Here is a 23653-nt window from a genome sequence, read left to right as displayed (position 1 = left end):
ATGGAGTGCCCGGACCCAGATTTTTTCAGATATTGTCTTGATTTTCTTTAGAGTGAATGAGGTGGGGAAGATCTCTGGCTTTGATTGAAAGATAGTGGCTGCCAGGGTCTTTCTTCTCCTTCTCCTTCTCCTTCCTCCTCCTTCCTCCTCCTTTCTCTTCTTCCTCCTTCCTTCTTCTTCCTTCTTCCTTTTCTTCTTCTTCCTCCTCCTTCTTCTTCTCTTCTTCTTCTTCTTTTTTCTTTTTAATGATATAGAGACATGGTCTTGCTGTGTTTTCCAGGCTGGTCTCGAACTCCTGGTCTCAAGCAGTCTTCCTGCCTCAGCTTCTCAAATGCTGGGATTATAGGTGAGAGTCACCACGCCTGGCCAGCCAGGGTCTCTTGTCTAAGTGATACTGTTCTGTTGAAGGAGCTGCCATTTTGTAGTTCCTGGAAGTCTGTCTACTACAGTTTGCATTCAGCTTTAGAACAAAAATGTCTCTCTCTTTTTTTTTTTGAGACTAGCTTCACTCTTGTTGCCCAGGCTGGAATGCAGTGGTGCAATTTCAGCTCACTGCAACCTCTGCCTCCTGGGTTCCAGTGATTGTCTTAACTGTGTCCCAAACAGCTGGGATTATAGGCATGTACCACCACGCCCCGCTAATTTTTTGTATTTAGTAGAGATAGGGTTTCGCCATGTTGGCCAGGCTGGTCTCAAACTCCTGGGTGAGAGTTGGTGATCCACCCACCTCGGCTTCACAAAGTGCTGGGATTATAGGCATGAGTCACCACACCTGACCCTGTCTGTCTCTTTTTATTTTTTAATTTAATTAATTTTTTGATACAGAGTCTTGCTCTGTTGCCCAGGCTGGAGCGCAGTGGTGTAATCTCGGCTCACTCCAACCGCCGTCTCCCGGGTTCAAGTGATTCTCCTGCCTCAGCCTCCTGAGTAGCTGGGACTACAGGTGCACACCACTATGCCTGGATAATTTTTGCATTTTTAGTAGAGATGGGGTTTCATCATACTGGCCAGGCTGGTCTCAAACTCCTGACCTTATGACTTACCTGCCTCAGCCTCCCAAAGTGCTGGGATTACAGGCATGAGCCACTACGCCCAGCCCTCTCTCTTTTTAAATGGAAAAAGAAGTGCTTAAATGTTTCTTTTATAGAGTTTATTTTATTTTATTTTATTTTATTTTATTTTGTTTTATTTTTTTTGAGACGGAGTTTCGCTCTTGTTACCCAGGCTGGAGTGCAATGGCGCGATCTCGGCTCACCGCAACCTCCGCCTCCTGGGTTCAGGCAATTCTCCTGCCTCAGCCTCCTGAGTAGCTGGGATTACAGGCACGCGCCACCACGCCCAGCTAGTTTTTTGTATTTTTAGTAGAGACGGGGTTTCACTATGTTGACCAGGATGGTCTTGATCTCTCGACCTCATGATCCACCCGCCTCGGCCTCCCAAAGTGCTGGGATTACAGGCGTGAGCCACCGCGCCCGGCCGAGTTTATTTTTATTAGTACATACGGTAACAAAAGTTACAAAGCACAGGACTTTCATGAAAGGCCAGCATGTCTTTAACCTGTGACCACCTGTCTCTATACCCCTGTCCCTGCACGTCACCACTGTTGCCGGTTTTAGTTTCTAGAGCCCTTCTAGAGATATAGCATGGGTTCTGGGTGATTATTGTCTCTCAGGTGACATTTGGCAGATTTTTATTTTTATTTCTTTCTTTATTTGAGTTGGAGTATTGCTCTGTTTGCCTAGGCTGGTGTACAGTGGCATGATCTCGGCTTACTGCAACCTTTGCCTCCCTGGTTCAAGCGATTCTCCTGAGTCCACCTTCTGAGTAATTGGGATTATAGGCGAGTGCCGTGATGCTTGGCTAATTTTTGTATTTTTATTATTTATTTATTGATTGATTGAGATGGAGTCTCACTCTGTCGCCAGGCTGGAATGCAGTGGTGTGATCTCGGCTCACTGCAACCTCCACCTCCCTGGTTCAAGCGATCCTCCTGCCTCAGCCTCCCCAGTAGCTGGGACTACAGGTGTGCACCACAATGCCCACCAATTTTTTGTATTTTTTTTTAGTAGAGATGGGGTTTCACCATGTTGGCCAGGATGGTCTTGATCTCTTGACCTTGTTAGCCACCCACCTCGACCTCCCAAAGTGTTGGGATTACAGGCGTGAGCCATGCGCCCGGCCTTTTTTTGTGTTTTTGGTAAAGATAAGGTTTTAGTAGAGATGGGGTTTCACCGTGTTGGACAGGCTAGTCTTGAACTCCTGACCTCAAGGGATCTGCCCACCTCAGCCTCCCCAAGTTCTGGGATTATAGGCGTGAGCCACCGTGCCCTGCCTGGACATATTTATATTGTCATAACTGGTATGTAGGTGTTACTAGCATCTAGGGGTAGAGGCCAGGGTGCTGCTAAACACCTACATCAAACGGGACAGCCTTTCCACCCACACTGGCTTCACAACAGAGACTTATCCAGGCCCCAGATACCAATACTGTCACTGTTGGTAAACCCTGAAAATATATGGTTTTCCCAGCTATTTACCATTTCCTGCTTGGCTCCCCTACAGCAATGCTAAGGTGCTCCGTCCATTGTTGCTTTTCCATTAAACAGGTTGGCTGTTGATATCAACGCAGCTGTATTTAATTCCATTTAAAGGTAAACTGTTAACATTTATTCAGGCGCCTTACTTACCAACTCTACACTTCTTTCCATTTTCGTTATTGAAGACAACTGCAGTGAAGAACCCTTTTGCTCACATGGGAGGGTAATCCATAGGATAAATTCCTAGAAGTGGGATTGAGCATAAGAGGCCACATGCGGTGACATTTTGAGACGTATTGCCAAACTGCCCTCTAAAGATGTGGTTCTGAGTTATGCTCCCTCTAGAAATGTAAGATCGTGCCTCTTTCTCTAGCGTGGGTATTTTTCATCCCTGATTTCCATTTATAGCCTGAGCTGTCTTCATATCAGCTGAAAAGTTCAAAATGTTGGCAGCAAGGGTGGATTCTGAAGAAATTCCCAATGTAGAAGGGCAGGGGTGGAAGAAATCCCGATAAGCTACATGAGCTACATGAGAAAGTGAAGCTCTTCTTTTCTCCCTTTGGAGAAGAGGAGAGTCAAATGCAGCTGCCGGTTGGAGAAAGATCATTACATTTGGCTAAACTCCTCAAGGTCAGCCCCCAGGGCCTGGGCCCAGCCCCTAGCCATTTGGTAGTTTATTCTAACAAGAATAAACATAATGGCAGCTTATTGACCAGAGAAACCTTGGTTTGTAAAATGAGATACTTTACCTTTGCATTTTTCTTTTTTTTTTTTTTTTTTTTGAGACGGAGTTTCGCTCTCGTTACCCAGGCTGGAGTGCAATGGCGCGATCTCGGCTCACCGCAGTCTCCACCTCCTGGGTTCAGGCAATTCTTCTGCCTCAGCCTCCTGAGTAGCTAGGATTATAGGCACGCGCCACCATGCCCAGCTAATTTTTTTGTATTTTTAGTAGAGACGGGGGTTTCACTATGTTGACCAGGATGGTCTCAATCTCTTGACCTCGTGATCCACCCGCCTCAGCCTCCCAAAGTGCTGGGATTACAGGCTTGAGCCACCGTGCCCGGCGCATTTTTCTTGATTATGAACATTCCAGTGTTCAATTTTTTTCAGCAGAAATTAATGGGTCGCATTTCCGGGAGGCATACATGTAGACGTGCGGGTGCACACACTCACAGCTCAGTGATTCAGTTGAGGTCTAGGCCTCTTTTTATGGACCCTGAGGTTTAGAAAGGTGGTCCAGTTAACACAGACACACAGGAGTTAAGATAAATAGTGAGTTTTTTTTACTCATATAGAAGATTGGTTTGATACAGGGGTTCTCAGCCTTAGCTGCCAGTTAAGATCACCTGGCAAGTTTGTTGTTGTTGTTGTTTTTCTGAGTCTCACTCTATAGCCCAGGCTGGAGTGCAATGGCATAATCTTGGCTCACTGGAACCTCCACTTCCCAGATTCAAGTGACTCTCCTGCCTCAGCCTCCCAAGTAGCTGGGATTACAGGCATGCACCACCATGCCCGTCTAATTTTTGTATTTTTAGTAGAGATGGGGTTTCACTATGTCGGTCAAGTTGGTCTTGAACTCCTGACCTCAGGTGATCCACCTGCTTTGGTCTTCTTAAGTGCTGGGATTACAGGTGTGAGCCACTGCGCCTGGCCTCCTGGCAAGTTTGTAAAAGGCCGATGCCCAGGCCTTCCCCCTAGCCAATTGAGTCAGAGTCTCTGAGGATGGGGCTCAGGCCTCAGGATTTTCTAAAACTTCACAGGCAAGTTTGGTGTGCAGCCAGGGTTTGCAGTCACTGGACTAGTATAGAAGATGGCAGATTTTACGGCTTTCAAGCCAAATCTGGCCCCCCACCTGTGTTTGCAAATAAAGTTTTACTGGAACGAAGCCACACCCATCTGTTTATATATTGTTCATGGCTGCTTTTGCAACAGAACCTGTATGGCCTGCAAAGCCTGAAATATTTACTGTCTGGGCTTTTTTATTTTATTTTTTGAGATAAGGTCTGGCTCTTCTGCCCAGTCTGGAGTACAGCAGCGTGATCTCAGCTTACTGCAGCCTCTGCCTCCTGGGCTCAAGCGATCTTCCCACCTCAGTCTCCTGAGTAGCTGAGACTACAGGCATGTACCACTATGCCTAGCTAATTTTCTTATTTTTAGTAGAGACAAGGTTTCACCGTTACCTATGTGAGCTCAGGGAACTGCCCCCCTCAGCCTCCCAAATTGCTGGGATTACAGGCGTGAGCCACTGTTTCCACCTGTCTCTGGGCTTTTACAGAGAAAGTTTGTTGACCTCTGTTGTAAATTTTTTCAGTGACTGTGTGTAATCCAGTAGTATATAGGAGTGTTATCGAGGACACTGATGAACGTGTCACTTGGGTAGCCATGGAGAGTATTTTTGTGAGCTACTTTTCCATCTTTATTCTTGAAAAGGCTGGCTTTCCCCTCTGGAATCTAGCGGGCTGCTTTGTTTCTGAAAGTGGAAATTATCAAATCCCTACCCTTTTGCTGTCACATTTGCATGCAGCTCAGCTATTAAGTCCTTGAGTCCTGCTTACTGGAACTGCTCTTTAATCTGGGCTTTCTGTCTCTTCTTTCTTTCCTTTTTTTTTTTTTTTAAAGATAGCGTCTTGCTCTGTTGCCCAGGCTGGAGTGCAGTGGCGCGATCTCGGCTCACTGCAATCTCTGTCTCCTGGGTTCTACCGATTATCCTACTTCAACCTCCTGAGTAGCTGGGATTATAGGCGCCCGCCACCACACCTGGCTAATTTTTAAATTTTTTGTAGAGATGGGATTTTACCATGTTGGCCAGACTGGGTTTGAACTCGTGACCTCAGGTGATCTGCCCACTTTGGCCTCCCAAAGGGCTGGAATCACAGGTGTGAGCCACCATGCCTGGTTTTTCTCTTTTAATGTTTCCCCATTCCTTGCTCTTTTTTTTTTTTAAATTTTTTAAATTGTTTTACTCTGTAAGTTCTCTTTATTAAGCTACTTCAGATTTCTTGCTGGACAGAGATAAGTATTATAAACAGTTTTCTAGTTCTTTCTCCAGTAAATTTTTTTTTTTTAATACAGGCTCTTGCCCTCACCCAGGCTGGAGTCCAGATACACAATCATGGCTCACTGCAGCCTCAAACCCCTGGGCTCAAGCAGTCCTCCTACTTCAGCCTCCCAAGTAGCTAGGATTATAGGCATGTACCACCAAGCCCAGCTACTCTTTGTATTTTTTTGTGGAGATGGGGTCTTGCTATGTTGCCCAGCCCGGTCTCGAACTCCTGGCCTCAATCAATCCACCTGCCTCTGGGCCCCAAAGTGCAGGGAGAGGTGTGAATCACTGTGCCAAGTGTCCCTGCAGTAAATTTGCACATTCTTCCCCCTCTGAGAGGTGGCTGTGTGAACGTCTGCAGTCCTGTCTCTAGTAGCCTCTCTTTAAAGCCCTGATCAGGGCGTGTGTATACACACATGCACAATGTGCACATGCACATGCATGCACGCACACATACATTTTTGGGTATTTTTCTTGAATTACAGGGATAGTGTCTCTGCTTGCTCTGAGCACTTACTTCTGGAATCTCCCTGGGACTGGGAAGGGCTGTCTATAAGTGTGATTTAGGAAAGGACCCATCTCTTCCCTCCTTTTTTTTTTTTTTTTTTTTTTAAATAATAGGGTCTTGCTTTGTTGCCCAGTCTAGACTGCAGTGGCATGATCATAGCTCGGTACAGCCACTAACTCCTGGCTCAAGCCATTCTTCCGCCTCAGCCTCCTGGGTAGCTGGGACTACAGGTGCATTCCACCACACCTGGCTGGGCAAAGACCCCTTTCTAATATTACCTTGGTGGGTGTTAAAATTAAGTTGGAGCAGTTTATTGCTTCTAGTCACCTATGAGTGGATTGGGTGGGGCTTTTGGAGGCTGCTTCTGGTCACTTTGAAGGAACTAATTTCTGGGTATGCAGTATGTAAGAACGCTTCCTTACTGTGTGAACGGGAGAGTGGTTGGGTCAGGCCAAAGGAAAAAATGTTGGAGAGAGCGATGGCTTTAAATACCGCTTCCAGCCCAGCTGGACTAGATTCCAGGGCCTCTTTAACAGCCCAATGAAAGGAGGTGGCCTGAGGCGTGGAGGGAGCTGGGAGATGAAGCTCGAAGTCCGGGGAGCAAGCTCATAGCTGTTGAGAACGGGCTTAGAAATGGCTTCTCCTCTTTGTGGGTTGATTGGATGCCATCTGCTTTCTGATCTGCTTTCTGGGATCGGCTGGGGTAGGACACCTGCCCCACACTCTGCTTTGGGTGGGTTGGCGGGGATGCCAGAGGGTGGCAGGCACAGTGGAGGACAGTAGGCCCCACCTGCAGTCGCTTGTTGCTTTGTGGACCTTTGTAGCCGCTGAAACTCTTAATATTTTGGGGGTGCTAGAGTAGGTGGGAAAGGAATCCAAAAAATGTTGACTCACTGAGTCTTTGAATCCATCCTGCTGGTCCTACAAAGAGCCCTCGCAGAAGTGAGGGGACAGGACCTCTGGCCCGAGTCACCCCCCCAGAGGTCTCTGCCTGGGAATTAGGCTAAGGATCTTGGACGCTTACTTGAGCGAGACCTGTTAGATGCAGGTTGAGTATCCAGGGCTAATCTGTTCCCCTTGCCTCACGTAGAATGCCGCGAGCCAGACCACACAGGGTGGAAGGTCTGCCTGTCTTGTATTCTGCACCCCTTCTAGTTTCAGCCCCAGACTAGGTCCACGGAGAACGAAAAATGAAGCCTCTGTGGCCAATAGGCATTTAGGGTTCCCAGCTGTCGGAGTGTTTTTGAGGGGGTCACTGTCTCTTGGATAAAAGCCCACTCCAGTCTGGACCTGCAGTTACAAGTACACCCCGACCAGGCTCGGTGTTGCTTTGTACACTGAAATTGAGAGTGAATATCTGCCAGTAACCTTTGTCTTCAGAGGGTCCCTAATGATGCTGACTTCCACACACTGAGCCATCTGGCTGGGACTGTCCATTTGAAATATTGAAAGTCACCCAGCTGATTGTTCAGTGGACTGTTTAAACCTGTCAAACGTGTGCACGCAGGCTGTTACCTTCATGTCACCCCGTGTGGTTGAGCAGATGATATTGTTGGGATGAATGACGAAGAACGTATCCTCCCCCTCCGCTCCCTGTTCTGAAATGTGTGTTTTGCTCTGACTTTGCAAGGACTAAGCTCAGTAATGAGCATTATTGTGTGCCTGGTCTTACGAAGATGTGATGGTCTCTTTCAGATCGAAGCAAAGCAGAGATGGATTTGAAGGAGCTGAGTGAGTCGGTCCAGCAACAGTCTACCCCCGTTCCTCTCATCTCTCCCAAGCGCCAGATTCGTAGCAGGTTCCAGCTGAATCTTGACAAGACCATAGAGAGTTGCAAAGCACAATTAGGTATACCTTTGGTTTTGTTTTTTTTTTTTCCTAGCAGTATCATTGTTACCATTACTCGTAGGGATGCCACCGGGATGAAATCAGGGTTGAATCCTGACTGCTTTTAGCAGCTGCTTTAAACTGTTTGCTCAGCTAAAATATATTTCCACTAATGGCAAAAGATTTCAGACCTGCTAGTTAATTCAGGGCTCTCCGAACTCATCAGATTTTATTCTTTGGTGAAAGCAGCTGGGAAACTTGAGATACAGGTTTGAAGCATCAAGGTTTGCAAGCAGAATGAGAATCCTCTGGGTTTGCCTTTGCTCTCCTTTTCAGTACACATCAGTGTCTCCACACCAGTACCGAGTGTTTTCTGCAGGTGCCCGACACAAAACCCTTTCCCTCCAGACCGGTCTCCTCCCCACCTGGAAACCCTTCCCGCTTCTGTAGCTGCTGCCTGCCTTCCTCTTCCCTGTGCTGCGTGCCTTCACACTGCCTACCTGAATCCTGCCCTTCCGTGAGGCTGAGCTAAGATCTCCCCTCCTCCAGGACGTCTCCCCTGACTGCCCTCCCCATCTGCCTGCCTTCTTTGGTACTTTATTGCTTGGAAGCAGCAATGGTCCCCGTGTGTGGGTGTGTCCCTCCCAATCTAGACCGGAAACTCCTTGACGGCAGGGAGGCTGTTGGATGAGGATTTGCCTTCTCTATGGTACTTTGTTGGTGCACATGGTAGATGCTCCGGAATGTTTGTTGAATACGTCAGTAAAGCTAGGAGGGCATTTCTGAAGAAGTGGGGGATGGCTGGGCTTCTGGAGAGCAAGCTTCTTCGAGTGTCAGTGGGTGCTCTGTGTCTTCAAGTGAGAAAGCAGCTACAGTTAGGGACCACCTGGGGCTGTCCAGAGGACAGCAGTTCCCATTGGGTTGCCTGTTTGGTGAGGACATTGTGTGGCATGGATGAAATTTGGCGTGCCATTTACATATGCCTCATGGGTCCTTCCATGCAGCTGATCCTACTCTTGATTTGTTTTTATCGCTAATACAAGTTGTAATATTTCTATTTACCGAGTGTTTTCTCTGACACTATGCTAAACACTGCATATAGATTGTCTTGGGAGGATGATACTTTTATCAGTCCCATTTTGCCGATGGAGAAACTGAGGCTCAGAGAGGTGAGTCGCTTGTTCAGGGTCACACCAGTAATAAAAACAGAAGAGCAGGATTTGAATTCATATCCTTTGGACTCCAGTACCCAAGCTTTTCCTATCCCATATGTGGCTACACTTCTCCTTCTTTTTGCTTTTTGTTTTGTTTTGAGACGGAGTTTCGTGCTTGTTGCCCAGGCTGAAGTGCAATAACACAATCTGGGCTCATCACAACCTCCGTCTCCCAGGTTCAAGTGATTCTCCTGCCTCAGCTTTCCGAGTAGCTGGGTTTACGGGCATGTGCCACCACACCCGACTAATTTTGCATTTTTTTTTTTTAAGTGGAGATGGGGTTTCTCCATGTCGATCAGGCTGGTCTCGAACTCCTGACCTAAGGTGATCTGCCCGCCTCGGCCTCCCAAAGTGCTGGGATTACAGGCGTGAGCCACTGCGCCGGCCTGCCTTCTCGTTTCTAATCATGAGCTACCAGCAGCACAAGCCTAGGATTCCAGAATTATACCAGATCTGGGTGCTTGTATTTTGGCTTGTGTTCTTGCCGTGTTGCCCTGGCTAGCCTTGAACTCTTGGGTTCAAGCAGTTCTTTTGCCTCAGCCTCCTGAATCGCTGGGGTACGTGTGTGCACCACCGTGCCTGGCTCGACTTGTGTCTTTGATTGAGCCCTGGTGGAGGCAGGTACATTCCCCAATGATCCTGCCCATCTCCTATGCTCTGGGCTGTTGATGGCTCTGGTACTTCTGCAGGTTTCTCTTTGCTGTGTCCAGGTTGGGCAGTGGCACCATTGTCAGTGGCCATTGCTCTAAATGAAGAGATTGCACGGACTTTGTTGGGTTTTCTTTCCTCTTTCCAACAGTTGAGGATATAGTATTACCTACAGTGTGATGATGGCACAGTGTATTACTGGAGCAGGAGGTGTAAATGGGTTAAACGGAACTATTGTTAGAAATGTGCCTCTGCCCGTTTTGTGTGTGTGAAACACCTGCTAGTTTGTGCTTCTCCCTTTTGAAAGAGATAGAAGTATGTGACTTTTCTCCTGACTCCTTTACCAGTGGAAGAGCAGTGCACACAGAGTGGCAGTTGACTTTCCACATGAGTGCAGGGAGCAGGAGGGAGGGTCGGGCACCCGGGTCACCCGGAGACAAGTGGGTCCCCCGCCTAGAGGAGCCAGTGGCTTTCCTGTCCCAGCCAATGCCTGGCAGGTTGGTGACTCAGAGAGGCCATATTTTCCCCTCTTTCATCAGACGCCCCTGCCTTGATTTCTCTCTGAAATTTTCTGAGTTGTGAATTGGGCAACACATTATAAACTAGAAAACCAAAAGCAGATAAGATACCCTGTGGGTCAAACCAGTGCCTCTCGCATGAAACATGTCTGCAGGCTAGATGTGGCTTGTGGGCTGAGTGTTTGCAGCCTCTGCTTGAAGGCGTTGGCTTATTTCTTTGGGCGCTGGACACGAAGGATAAAGAACTTTTAACACTTTGGGAACCGAAGGGAAGCAAGAGTGCTTGGTGGGGAGCCAGGAACCCAGGGTTCTGGTCTGGCCTCTGTCTTGTGTCCTAGGGCAGGTCGTATCCCTGGGCCTCTGTTTTCTAATTTGTAAAGTGGATCAGTTTGAACAGCTTATTCCTGCTGTTCCCTTCCAGCCCTCTCACTCTCAGTAATCCCGAATGGTTATCACTGTTAAAAAAAATTTAGCGCCACATACTTAGTGCCATATACATTTAAGATTTCTGTTGGTAGGACCCGTGTCTCCTTTGAATGTGAACAACCAAACTCTCTCCAAAGGCAGTTCCACCGGTCAGCCATAGCCAGTGCCACCTGAGTTTATTACCGGTCCCATTTAGGTCAATGTGATGTGATTTGAAATGTCTTTTTCTTATTCCAGCGTTTGGTGTGGAAAATGTTTGCAGTTTTCGTCCTGATCTTTATTTTGTGACTACACCACATGCTGGGTTTTCTTTTTGAATTTAGGCATCAATGAAATCTCGGAAGATGTTTACACGGCTGTAGAGCACAGTGACTCGGAGGATTCTGAGAAGTCAGATAGCAGCGATAGTGAGTATATCAGTGATGAGGAGCAGAAGGCCAAGAATGAACCAGAAGACGCAGAGGACAAAGAGGGTTGTCAGATGGACAAAGAGCCATCTGCCGTCAAAAAAAAGCCCAAGCCTACAAACCCAGTGGAGATTAAAGAGGAGCTGAAAAGCACATCGCCAGCCAGCGAGAAGGCAGACCCTGGAGCAGTAACAGTCAAGGACAAGGCCAGCCCTGAGCCGGAGAAGGACTTTTCTGAAAAGGCGAAGCCTTCACCTCACCCCACAAAGGATAAACTGAAGGGAAAAGATGACACAGATTCCCCAACAGTCCATTTGGGCCTGGACTCCGACTCAGAGAGTGAACTTGTCATAGATTTAGGAGAAGACCATTCTGGGCGGGAGGGTCGAAAAAATAAGAAGGAACCCAAAGCACCATCTCCGAAACAGGATGGTAAGTGATTGTGTTCGTTTACAGTTTTCTTAATTGGGTTTAGAATCCTACCTCATATGTTTATTATCAAAAGTTATATGACCTTTAAACAAACCAAAAGTTATATGACCCTTCGACACCACCGAGAGAGGCACAGTGAAGCTGTGTTTGGTTTAAGGTTAACCTAGCTAGTGATGGAACAGAGCCTGGACACAAACAGGGGCCCAGCTACCTTTTACCTGCTCAGTATCTGATACGGTTGTGATTTTAAGTGCAGAAAAAGAAGTCTCTTAGAAAATGGTGGTTACTTTAGTGACCAAGTCATGTTTTGTCTGAGCAGCTTCTTTTCCGGTATGCTCATTTATTTCCCTAAAGTGTTTGTTAACATTTGGACCTTATCAAAGCGTCCTCCATTGCTCCATTCACAGACATCTTGTTCTTTGTTTACAAGTCTCCAATGGTTAGCAGTGTTCATTTCAGGCTGAATGTGGTGGCTCACACCTGTAATCCCAGCACTTCGGGAGGCCAAGGCAGGTCATTTGAGGTCAGGAGTTTGAGGCCAGCTTGACCTACATAGTGAAACCCCGTCTCAACTAAAAATACAAAAATTAGCTAGGCATGCTGGCAGGTGCCTGTAATCCCAGCCACTTGAGAGGCTGAGGTGGAGAATTGCTGGAACCCAGGAGGTGGAGGTTGCAGTGAGCTGAGATCCTGCTATAGCATTTTAGCCTGGGTGACGGAATAAGAGTCCTCCTCAAAAAAAAAAAAAAAAAAGTGTTCATTTAAAAGGTTTTGATGATTTCAGCATCCCTTTCCTCTCCTCATGCCACCTAGGCATCTCCAAATGTATTTTCTTCTGATAACTGGACGTTATTTGGATAGTTGGTGCCAGAATGTTGAGTGATTCTTAGGGCACTAGAAAATGAAGTATGGGGGCCAGGCGCTGTGGCTCACGCCTGTAATCCCAGCACTTTGGGAGGTCAAGGAGGGTGGATCACAAGGTCAAGAGATTAAGACCATCCTGGCCAACATGGTGAAATCCTGTCTCTACTAAAAACACAAAAAATTAGCTGGGCATGGTGGTGAGCACCTGTAGTCCCAGCTACTTGGGAGGCTGAGGCAGGAGAGTTACTTGAACCTGGGAGGCCGAGGTTGCAGTGAGCCAAGATTGTGCCACTGCACTCCAGCTGGTGACAGAGTGAGACTGTCTCAAAATGAAGTATGGTAGATATATGTAATGGCTTTTTAGGGGTGAGGGGTGCTGGTGACAGAGTTTCGCTCTCATCACTCAGGCTGGAGTGCAATGGCATGATCTCTTGGCTCACTGCAACCTCCGCCTATGGGTTTCAAGTGATTCTCTTGCCTCAGCCTCCCAAGTCCCTGGGATTACAGGCATACACCACCATGCCAGGCTAATTTTTGTATTTCTAGTAGAAACGGGGTTTCACCATGTTGACCACAGGCTAGTCTTGAACTCCTGACCTCAGGTGATCCACTTGCTTCAGCCTCCCAAAGTGCTGGGACTGCAGGCGTGAGCCACCGTGCCTGGCTGCATGGACTTTTAATCTTTTAATCTTATTTGCATTTAACTTAACTAAGCCCAGAGTTTCACAACCTTGCACTACTGGCAGTTTGCCCTAGATAATCCTTAGTCCTGTGTATTGGAGGATGTTTTCCAGCATCCCTGGCCTCTACCAGCCAGATGGCAGTCGTGCCTGCCCAGCTGTGGCAGTCACAAATGTGGCAATCAGATATTGCCAAATAGCCTGAGTCTCCGAGGCTGCTGTTATATTCTGAACCGGCAGTGACTACCCTGCAGGCTAGTGCAGCCTGGGTGTGATAAGCCCTCCAAAAGGGCTGTGTGAATGATTGGAAAGATGTCTTTCCCACTGACAAAGTATTCAGTACATTTTTCAGTTGGCTTGACAAGTAGGTTAGAGGATTCAACATGCTCAATAAAGATACTGAAGAATTAACTCAGGGCCCAGAAGAAACATTGCCTAAGGACAAATTAGAGGTGGTAGCCATAAAACCTTACGTATGTTGTGAGTAACATAAGGGATAGCGAGGTTTAATTCTTGACTGTGCCTGACTTATAACAGGAGCTTACTTGTCCTTCAAACCCTTGAATCAGATGCAATTTCTTGTCCTTTGGGGTTTCCATTGTCTGATGGCTTAAAGCAAGTCAGGAATGGGCCTTGAGAATCTTTCTGCGGTGGTTATGGTCAACCTGGGCTGCTCTGGAACCTCAGCTGTCAGAGTGCGAGATGATTCCTGCAGTTCAGCTAAAGAGAATGTCTGTGAGAGGTGCAGTGGACGAAGAGAGAGATGCAGTTACATGAGGGAGGGAGGATAGGCCATCAAACCATCCTGACCCATCTGTTAGATTTATGGATAGCTTCTGAAAAATCTGAGTATGTTGTGGATTGGGTTTGAGAGACTGCCTCTGTTGTTTCACAGAACAATAGGAGCAGCATTTATTCCATGAGGATTGTAGGAATATTTGGGTGCAGATGGCAGTACTCCTATGAATGACATATTTATACTGTTCTTTCTTTCTGGAACAGTTCTTTGATTGATTGGTTTTATGCCCCTACCTCTTCCAGAAAGAATTTGCAACAGATTGACAAGGATACATAACCATATGAGACTAGATGAAAATAAAGACATCCATGTAAAAGGAAAATGAAGGTAGAGTAGCAAGTGGTCTGGGGAAAGGTTTTATTCAGAAATCTGTACTGTTTCAACCTTCAGAGTTAACAAAGTTGGCTCTGAGCTTCCTGGCAATGAAAGCAGAATGGGAAACACAGTGCCTTAAAAGATCTCATACTTTCCAAAAATAAAAAAACCATTCTCATTGATTAAAAGAAGTCGAGCTCTTCCTCACACTGATGTCTGAAGGGAATTAGATGGTGGACAATTAACGCTAAAGATGATTCTAAAATGCAATTCAGTTAGAGCAGCTTTCTAAGGCTTGGGGCAAAACTGATCTTAAATTCAGAGTTCACGGTGGTTTGGGTCTTGAAAAATTGGCCTCGTGTCAGACTCTGCTGGAGAGTATCTTTTCAATGATGTGTTTTCACTTAAGAGTTTAGTAAGTGAAGGGCATTTTGGAGTGCGCTGTTGTGACCTCCAGCTTACTTTCCACTAGGGATGCAGCGTCTGGGTAGAATATGAGTCTTCAGATGGCAAAACGTCTTTTATAACTAGTAATCTCTGAACAGAAGCTAAGAGAGTGCACTTAAAGACTGCTGTGCTTGCACAGGCATATCAGAAATTTCCATCCTTCTACAAAGGGGATGCTAATGTTTCTCTTAAAAAGTCCTCGCTTTATACATGCAAAACAGTGACCAGTGACAATTTTAGGAATAAGTAGGTTAATTTGATGGGGCAGCACCTCATTTTTTTTTTTTTGGTTACAGGTGATGATGTATTATAAATTTCTGGGACAAAAGAAATTTCCTGTAGCCTAATTCTGTCTCCGTAAACCATCAGGATTCCTAAAAATTAAAATGTTTTGGTATCTAAATAACTCCAAACCAGTATTTTGAGCCTGGAATCTTAATCACATTGAATACTTCAGCTATTTATTTGGCAGAGAGCCAGCTGTGATCACTGCAGAGCAGTAACCCCTCTGCCCTGCTGGGTGTTTGCTTTCAAAAATCAGGAGAGAGAAAAATGACCTTTTTGTGGTTGCTCATTACTTATGATGGAAAAACTAGGCTAGCTAGTCAACAATAACAATGTATTTTTTGGTCACATGGCAGGAAAGGAAGGCATTGCAGGCACTTATGCAGGTTAGAAGCCCTGCGAAGGCACTGCCCCCGTGCCCCCCTCTCAGAAGGGCCCAGTACACCACCTCATCTGCACCTAGAAGTGGCAGGGACTGTGTCCTGTTTCTGGCAGGTTGCCCTGGAAGGACCAAAGTTCTTCACTGCAAGAAGCTCCCCTTCTAGATCCACCCGGGCTCTTGCCTACCGGCTTGGCTGGATTCTCCTCTCTGAGGAAGCAGGAGGGCCAGCAGCAAGTGGTAACCATCCAGAACGCCCCCTGAAGTCAGAACAGTCAGCTTGTCTCTTCCCCTCATTCTCCTTGGCTTCTTAAAACCCACAGGTTACTGAAAATCCTTGCCGGAGCAATCACACTCATTTCTTTTCTGGGTGATACGGATCTTAAAAAGATAGACATTATCCCTTTTTTTTTTTTTTTTTTTTTTGAGACAGAGTTTTGCTTTTGTTACCCAGGCTGGAGTGCAATGGCACGATCTCGGCTCACTGCAACCTCCGCCTCCTGGGTTCAGGCAATTCTCCTGCCTCAGCCTCCTGAGTAGCTGGGATTACAGGCACGTGCCACCATGCCCAGCTAATTTTTTGTATTTTTAGTAGAGATGGGGTTTCACCATGTTGACCGGGATGGTCTCGATCTCTTGACCTCGTGATCCACCCGCCTCGGCCTCCCAAAGTGCTGGGATTACAGGCTTGAGCCACCGCGCCCGGCCTGACATTATCCTTATTAAAAGGAGTTTGATGTCAGGGAGCATAGTCTATGATCAGGGTGCTGCCTTGTACCTGCGTGTGGTGTGTTCCCTGGACATCCTCTCTGGGGCACAGGCTCATCTCGCCGGGGCTGAGGCCTGTGCATCCGTAACTGAGCCACCTTTACAAACGAGCACCCACTCGATCATCCCCTCTACTCACTGCTCAGTGCTTCTGGCTCTAACCTGCCTTCCAGCGCCTCCTTCCTGCCTGCCCTCCCTTACCCAAATGCTCTCTATTCCTAGACATGTCTTGGCTGATGCGGTTCCCTCCAGATTCTCACTTTCTGCCTGTTGAAATCCTACCTTTTATTCCCCACCAGCCCAGCTCCTCCAAGATGACATACTCCATATGGCAGCGTTTTTCAAACTTGAGTCATTCACATTCATTGTCTTTGCGGTTCTCAAGTCCTTGTATGATTTTTGACTTAATATTTTTATTTAAAGAATCTCATTCTTTAAAAATATAATTAAACTCATTTAAAGTGGGACACGGTAGCACGTGCCGTATCATATAGTCCCAGCTACTTGGGAGGCTCAAGTGGCTCGCTTGAGCCCACCCTGGGCGATTTAGCAAAACTGTCTCTCTTAAAAAAGTATATAAAATAATTAAACTCATTTTATTTATTTTTCATTTATTATTAATATTTTTTGAGATGGAGTCTCACTGCCCCACAGGGTGGAGTGTAGTGGTGCAATCTCAGCTCATTGCAACGGCCGCTTCCCGGGTTCAACCAATTCTTCTGCCTCAGTTTCCCAATTGTGCCACGACGTCTGGCTAATTTTTTTGTATTTTTAGTAGAGATGGAGTTTCACCATGTTGGTCAGGCCAGCCTCAAACTCCTGACCTCAAATGATTCCCCCCACCTTCCAAAGTGCTGGGATTACAGGCGTGAGCTACCGTGCCCGGCCTCATTTTACTTTTTTTATTAAAAAAAAATTCCCTTTGGCCAGGCGTGGTGGCTCACCCCTGTAATCCCAGCACTTTGAGTGGCCAAGGCAGGAGGATCACGAGGTCAGGAGTTTGAGACCAGCCTGGCCAACACAGTGACACCTCATCTCTACTAAAAATACAAAAATTAGCGGGGCGTGGTGGCATGCGCCTGTAATCCCAGCTATTTGGGAGGCTGAGGCAGGAGAATCACTTGATTCTCAGGAGGTGAAGGTTGAATGAGCCTGAGATTGTGCACTGCACAGAAGACGCTCTCCTTCTGTTCTCTGTGGCGCAGCCTCCCATTTTGCCACACACTTCATGTCAGAAAGGAAAAAAAAAAAAAGAATTTCCCCTGGAAAAAAAAACCATCTGCAAGTATAAACTCTCTTCAGACTTGACCAGCACCCAGTAGGAATAGTAGCTTACAGTATACATTAAAGATGGTGACAGGAATAAATCCAATCAAAACCAAAGCAATGCTACTCAATCCTAGATCAGTACCATTGTGTTAGGGGAAGGGCCTGGCCTTGGGGCAGAATTCCTTTTCCCGGTATTGTCAAGGCTATCATTACCGCCTTGAAACTGTTCTGGAGGGAATCAGAAGAGATAAAAGGAATACTTTTCTTTCTGGGTGACTGATTTTTACTTAGCGCTTCGGCCATTGGGAAGCCATCTGTTTCTTTAGAGGTATACTGCGTGCTCTCTAGGTTCCCTTGTCAAAGCGTTTCTCTGCATCTCTGGATTGACTTCCGGTGGGTCTTTATCAAGGGTCGGACCGGAATGTAATTTTGCAAAAAAAGAAAAAAAAGGGCGTGAACGGCGAATCTGTTCGCCCCGCGTCGTCCACTCGGTGGAGGAGCAGCCGCCGGGTCTCGTTCGCCTCCTCCTTCCCCAGAGGTCTTGATTTGCATCTCCGAGGTGAGCCGGTGCTCAGCGAACGAGGCCTGTGCCGGGGCGATGGAGGACGCAGCCGAAGAGGCCCGGGCGCTCGGTGAGCACGGACTCCTCCAGCGCGGCGCGCCTGGCACGGCCCACCGGCTCTCCGTTCCCGGCTTTCGTAGGTTTTCCCCGTAACTCGCTGGCGTGGAGACCCTGCAGGCGAACCTGAGCGAAACCGGGCTTGTGTCTGTTTTCTCTTCGTGCCTTGGCTAGTTGTAGGTAAAGCGCCGCCATCCACGACGGCGGGCGGCCAGTCTCCCCCGGAAACGCCTGTGCTCACCCGCTCTTCCGCCCAAACTCCCGCGGCCGGCGCCGCAGCCACCACGAGCGCGCCCTCCTCCTCCGTCACCGTCACGGCCCCGGCCCCCGCCGCCGCAGGAAGCCCGGTGAAAAAGCAGAGGCCGCTTTTACCGAAGGAGACTGCCCCGGCCGTGCAGCGGGTCGTGTGGAACTCATCAAGTAAGTTTCAAACGTCCTCCCAAAAGTGGCACATGCAGAAGATGCAGCGTCAGCAGCAGCAGCAGCAGCAGCAAAACCAGCAGCAGCAGCCTCAGTCTTCCCAGGGGACGAGATATCAGACCAGACAGGCTGTGAAAGGTACCGAGCCTCCCCTTCTGTTCTCCGTGGCGCCCGCTCCCATTTTGCCACATCGACGGGAGAAAGTCATTGCTCTTTTATTTTTTATTTTTTTAGTTCTCGTGTGTTTTTCCTGGCCGTTGTATCTTGAAGGCCTCGCGCATTCCGTTTGGCATTGTTTTTAAAAATTGTTTTACTGCTTTTTTACTTTGAAAAACTTTTCTTGTTCATTTTATAAATGATACATGCATATATTTCCTTGAAAAGAAACTTTTAGGAAGTTTTACATAAAAGTCTGTGGTCCCGTGTACCTTCCATTTCATTTTCTTCCTTTCCACAGTGGCCAGTATCAACCATTGTAAAAGCTTTTCTATGCATGTATGCATGTATATGTATATATACATATCTGTATGTATATATGTGTGCGTCATGTATATGATGCCATAAAATTAGTCCTTTTCCCCCCCCTTTTTCTTTTTTGAAACATAAAAATGGTACCATACTTGCTTTTTTTTCCACCCATCAGCATGTCTTGGAGATTCATCCATGTCAGCACATACAGCCCTGCCTTGTTGTTTTGGACTGCTGCGTAGTATTCCATAGTTTATTTAAAGCATTCCCCTACTGATGGGCATTTAGGTTGCTTTCAGTTTTTTCCTACTGTAAGCAGTGCTGCAGTTAATATCTTTGTATAAATGTCCTTGTGCACATGAGGGAACCTCTTGGAGTTATTTTGGAAAAAGTACAGTGCAAGAAGTTGATAGCAAAAGGTTACCTTAGTAACTAGAGATTTTGTCACACACAAAAGATGAGCCAGCCTCAAGAACCACTTGCTCAAGTTGCAGAATCAGAGCTCCCACCAGCCCTGCAGGAAGCTCCATCTGGAGCTGAAATTAGGCCAGACACAGTGCTGATTTGACTGGTTGTTACCAGTGTGCTTGGCTTTTGTGAGCATTGATGTAGATCTCTTTCTAGTAGGAAGCCTGCATTTAGATCCTCAAAGGTTGGGTTCTTCAACTGAAACTCATAGTGTGCCTTGTTGAGTGGGGCTCGTGAGTGGCAGGATGTGAGGTTAAAAGGTGGTTACCTCTGGAATTGGCCTCCAGTGAAACCCTTCAAAGATGGCAAGGGAGTGGGCCTTGAAAAATTGGCCAGGCAAAATGAGTACAGTTGGGATGAATTTTGCTGTTTAAAAAGTTGGTGGGGCAAAGCTGAGTCTAGGATATTTGAGACTGGGATTACTGCTTCCTGTCTTCTGTCTTCATATCCTGCAAGCAGGAGGCTTCCCAGGGGAGTTTAATTGCTGCCAAGAAGAGGGTCGGGCATGGTGGCTCACGAGCGCCTGTCATCCCAGCACTTAGGCAGGCAGATCACTTGAGGCTAGGAGTTCAAGGCTAGCCTGGCCAACATGGTGAAACCCTATCTCCACTAAAATGGGGAAAAAAACCCCAAAAAACTAACCGGGCATGATGGCACATGCCTGTAACCTTGGCTACTTAGAAGGCTGAGGCATGAGAATCCCATGAACCTCGGAGGTGGAGGTTACATTGAGCTAAGATGGCACCATTGCACTCCAGCCTGGGCGACAGAGTGAGACTGTGTCTCAAAAAAAAAAAAAAAAAAAAAAAAGGGGGTAGGGGGGAAGAGTGCTGCCAAAAAGAGGCTGATTGCTTCAGATTGTCTTATGTCAAAGTAGAGCCAAGTTAAAGGGGTAAAGGCAGATTTAAATTGGTAATATACTACTATAATATGGGCAAGAGTCTGGCATGAACTGAAATTAACTTTGATTTGTACGGAGGTTACTGGACATTTTGAAGGGAGAATGAGGGAGTAGGGATGGGAGTTACTGGGGACTTAGTAGAGTCAGGGAAGTTAAACATCACAAAAGCAAGATGAGGCTTTGGTCTTCGTGAAACCCATCTCCTTTGCTCACAGGCTCTTCATGAAGTTGGGCCCCTACTTCCCCATAGAGACTGGGCTGCTGAGGTCCTGTCTTCAGGTGTTGGCCGGAACAAAAACTGTCAGTTCTTTTGGCAACGTTGAGTTTTCCCAGACAGGCACTTTAAGTGGGGGTTGAGGTTATCCTAGCAATGCACTCTTGAGCTCTTAGAAACTGTCTTTCCAGGGCAAGGTTAGGGCCTAGTCAAGAAACCTGGATAGAGTTTGGTCGAGAGGAGCATCTTTGTCATTTAAAAGTAGAAAAGCTCTCAGGATGTACATTAGGGGCCTTGCTTCCACACCACAGCTCTGTGCTGGGACGGGTCCTTCCCATGATCGTGGGGTAATCAGGATGCTTTGCCTTCCTAGCTGTCCAGCAGAAGGAGATCACACAGAGCCCATCCACGTCCACCATCACCCTGGTGACCAGCACACAGTCATCGCCCCTGGTCACCAGCTCGGGGTCCACGAGCACCCTCGTGTCCTCAGTCAACGCTGACCTGCCCATCGCCACCGCCTCAGCTGATGTCGCCGCCGATATTGCCAAGTACACTAGCAAAGTGAGTGGATGGGAGAGCTGCTGTGGAGATGGCAGGCACCTGGCAGAATGCCAGAACCTCAGCCTCCCGAGGGGAAGCATTGGTGTCTTAACCTGGCAGGCTTTAGGGAGTGGTTAGGATAGGAGGGAAGACCCCTTTCCCCCTGCCCCCCGCCTTTTTTTAACAGGCTCTCCAAGACCCCAGTCTTTCATTTGGGTCTAGTGGAGAAGCATAGAATGGACTGACTCTTACTGCAAGTGGGCTTAGATTCTAAAGTCGGTTCATAAAGTGCAAATGACATAAAATCAAAATTGCCTTTGAGAATTCAAGTCACTGATTAGGAACACATGACTGATCCTTCAGTGAACAGCTGACCAGGGGTTTGCTTTGCATTTAGTAGACATGTGAAGCAGAAGTGACAGGAGACTTAAACATAATGCTGGCAAGGTGAGATGCCCACACTTCGATATTTCCAGGAATCAAGATGGATGGGGAGGGGGACTGATTGGACCCTTCTCCTACCTTCCTGCCCTCTGGGGCACAGTTCTGGGCAGGATTGCCTGTTGTGGTCAAACTCATGGGCACTGTCTCAGCACAGGCTTTTTTTTTCTCTTAATATGCCATCTGCTTTTTTTTTTTTTTTGAGACAGAGTCTCACTCTGTTGCCTAGGCTGGAGTGCAGTGGCACCAGCTTGTCTGACTGCATCCTCTGCCTCCTGGGTTCAAGCAGTTCTCCTGCCTCAGCCTCCTGGAACTACAGGTGTGTGCCACCAGGCCTGGCTAATTTTTATGTTTTTCTAGTAGAGATGGGGTTATGCCATGTTGGCCAGGCTTGGTCTCAAACTCCTGACCTCAGGTGATCCACCCACCATGGCCTCCCAAAGTGTTGGGATTACAGGTGTGAGCCACCGCTCCCGGCCTGCCAAGTGCTTTTATGGTCGTTGTTGAGTTCAGGTAGATACCATCTGCAGTTCTCAGCGTCATGTGAGAGTGCCCTGGACTGATGTGCTGTGTATCCTGTCATTAGACCATGGTAGTAATAACCACCAGAATATCAGTTCCACAAGGGCAGGGATTTTGTCTGTTTTGCTCACTGCTGAGGCCTAGAACAGTGCCTGACATGCAGTAAATGCTTGACAGTTGGGCTTTCTTTTTATTGGCCTTAAATATTATCAGTAACTTAACAATAGCTATTGATTTTACAATCTACTGAAATTACTTAGTAAATTACTAAGTAGGTAATAATTTATTCACTGATGAGTAGATTACTAATACTGATGAGTAAACAGTTCTAATTTTTGGAAAGAATGATTGAAAATAGTTGTGTGTGGTTGTTTCTAGAATTCTTTTTTTAAAAAATGCAAACAGTGTCTCATTTTGTTGCCCAGGCTGGCCTCAAATTCCTGACCTCAAGTGATCTTCCTGCCTGGGCTTCTCTAAGTGTTGAGATTACAGGTGTAAGCCACCACACCCAGCCTGTTACTAGAAAACTTACAGTCTTAATGATAAAGAATTAGCTTTGTTATATTGAGTTGAAGGAAGAGGAATCTTTTTTATTTCTGAATGGTGAGAGAAATATATATGAATTTTTTTTTTACACGAATGAGTTTTCATTGGTCATGTTGCTTTTTATTCCTTCTCTGTAGGTGTAATTGCTAATGGTGCTGCAGAACAGATTACCACACAACTTAGCAGCTTTACACAGCACACACATTTATTATTCTACAGTGTCTGGGGGTCAGGAATCTGGGCACGGCTTCACGGGGTTCTCCGCTTCAGGATCTCTTGCAGCTGCAGTCAAGGTGTCTGCAAGGGTTTGGAGCTCACACAAAGGCTTAACTGGGGAAGGATCCACTTTCAAGGTCACTTAGATGGTGATGGGCAAGATTCACTTCCTTGAGGGCTGGTGGTCTGGGCCGCCCTCAGTTCCCTGCCATGTGGGCCTCCCAGCATGGCAGTTTGCTTCATCAAAACCAGCAATGGAGGCTGGGCACGGTGGCTCACACCTGTAATCCCAGCTCTTTGGGAGGCTGAGGTGGGTGCATTGCCTGAGCTCAGGAGTTCAAGACCAGCCTGGGCAACATGGTAAAACCCTGTCTCTACTAAAATATGAAAAATCAGCCTGGCATGATGGCGTGTGCCTGTAATCCCAGCTACCCAGGAGGCTGAGGCTTGAGCCTGGGACGCAGAGGTTGCAGTGAGCTGAGATTGTGCCACACTGCACTCCAGCCTGGGCAACAAAGTGAAACTCTGTCTCAAAAACCAGCAATGGAGAGATGCTGCTGGCAAGAGGGAAGTCACCAGCTTAGGGAGGCCAATCACAGAAGTGACACCCCATTACCTTTGCTGTATTCCATTGGTTAGAAGCAAGTTGCTAGGTCAGAGGGAGGGGATTAGAGACAGGTACAAAATATCAGTAGGTTGGGATCTTTGGGAGCCTACGTAAGAGTCTGCCTTCCCTCTAGGTAAGGTAGCAGTATGTTTGCATAGCATTTACTCTGGGCTAGATGTTGTCCTAAGCACTTTTGGTATGTTACCTACTCATTCTTTATGACAAATTAATGAAGTATAGGTACTGTTATCACCCCAGTTTTACAGATGAGAAAACTGAAGCCCAGTGAGGTTACTCAGTGTGTCTAGGTTCACAGGCTAGT

The 23653-nt window shown here is 47.1% G+C and overlaps 1 protein-coding gene across 30 annotated transcripts in view; it reads left to right on the top strand.

Moving 5' to 3' along the window:
- ZMYND8 (zinc finger MYND-type containing 8) overlaps positions 1–23653 on the top strand; it is a 147165-nt gene that overhangs the window by 100809 nt on the left and 22703 nt on the right. For 19 of the 30 annotated variants that reach the window (XM_003936492.4, XM_003936491.4, XM_003936495.4 and 16 more), the window contains 4 exons: positions 7784–7936; positions 11045–11560; positions 18160–18543; positions 20830–21020. In XM_003936492.4, the coding sequence (XP_003936541.1) occupies positions 7784–7936; positions 11045–11560; positions 18160–18543; positions 20830–21020 (1244 nt within the window). The remainder of the gene's footprint in view (positions 1–7783; positions 7937–11044; positions 11561–18159; positions 18544–20829; positions 21021–23653) is intronic. The other 11 variants (XM_010346960.3, XM_003936489.4, XM_003936494.4 and 8 more) reach the window with 2 other exon arrangements.

Source organism: Saimiri boliviensis, chromosome 9 (genome assembly GCF_048565385.1).
Source record: "Saimiri boliviensis isolate mSaiBol1 chromosome 9, mSaiBol1.pri, whole genome shotgun sequence".
NCBI classification, from domain to species: domain Eukaryota; kingdom Metazoa; phylum Chordata; class Mammalia; order Primates; family Cebidae; genus Saimiri; species Saimiri boliviensis.
This window is presented reverse-complemented; position numbering and strand designations above follow the sequence as displayed.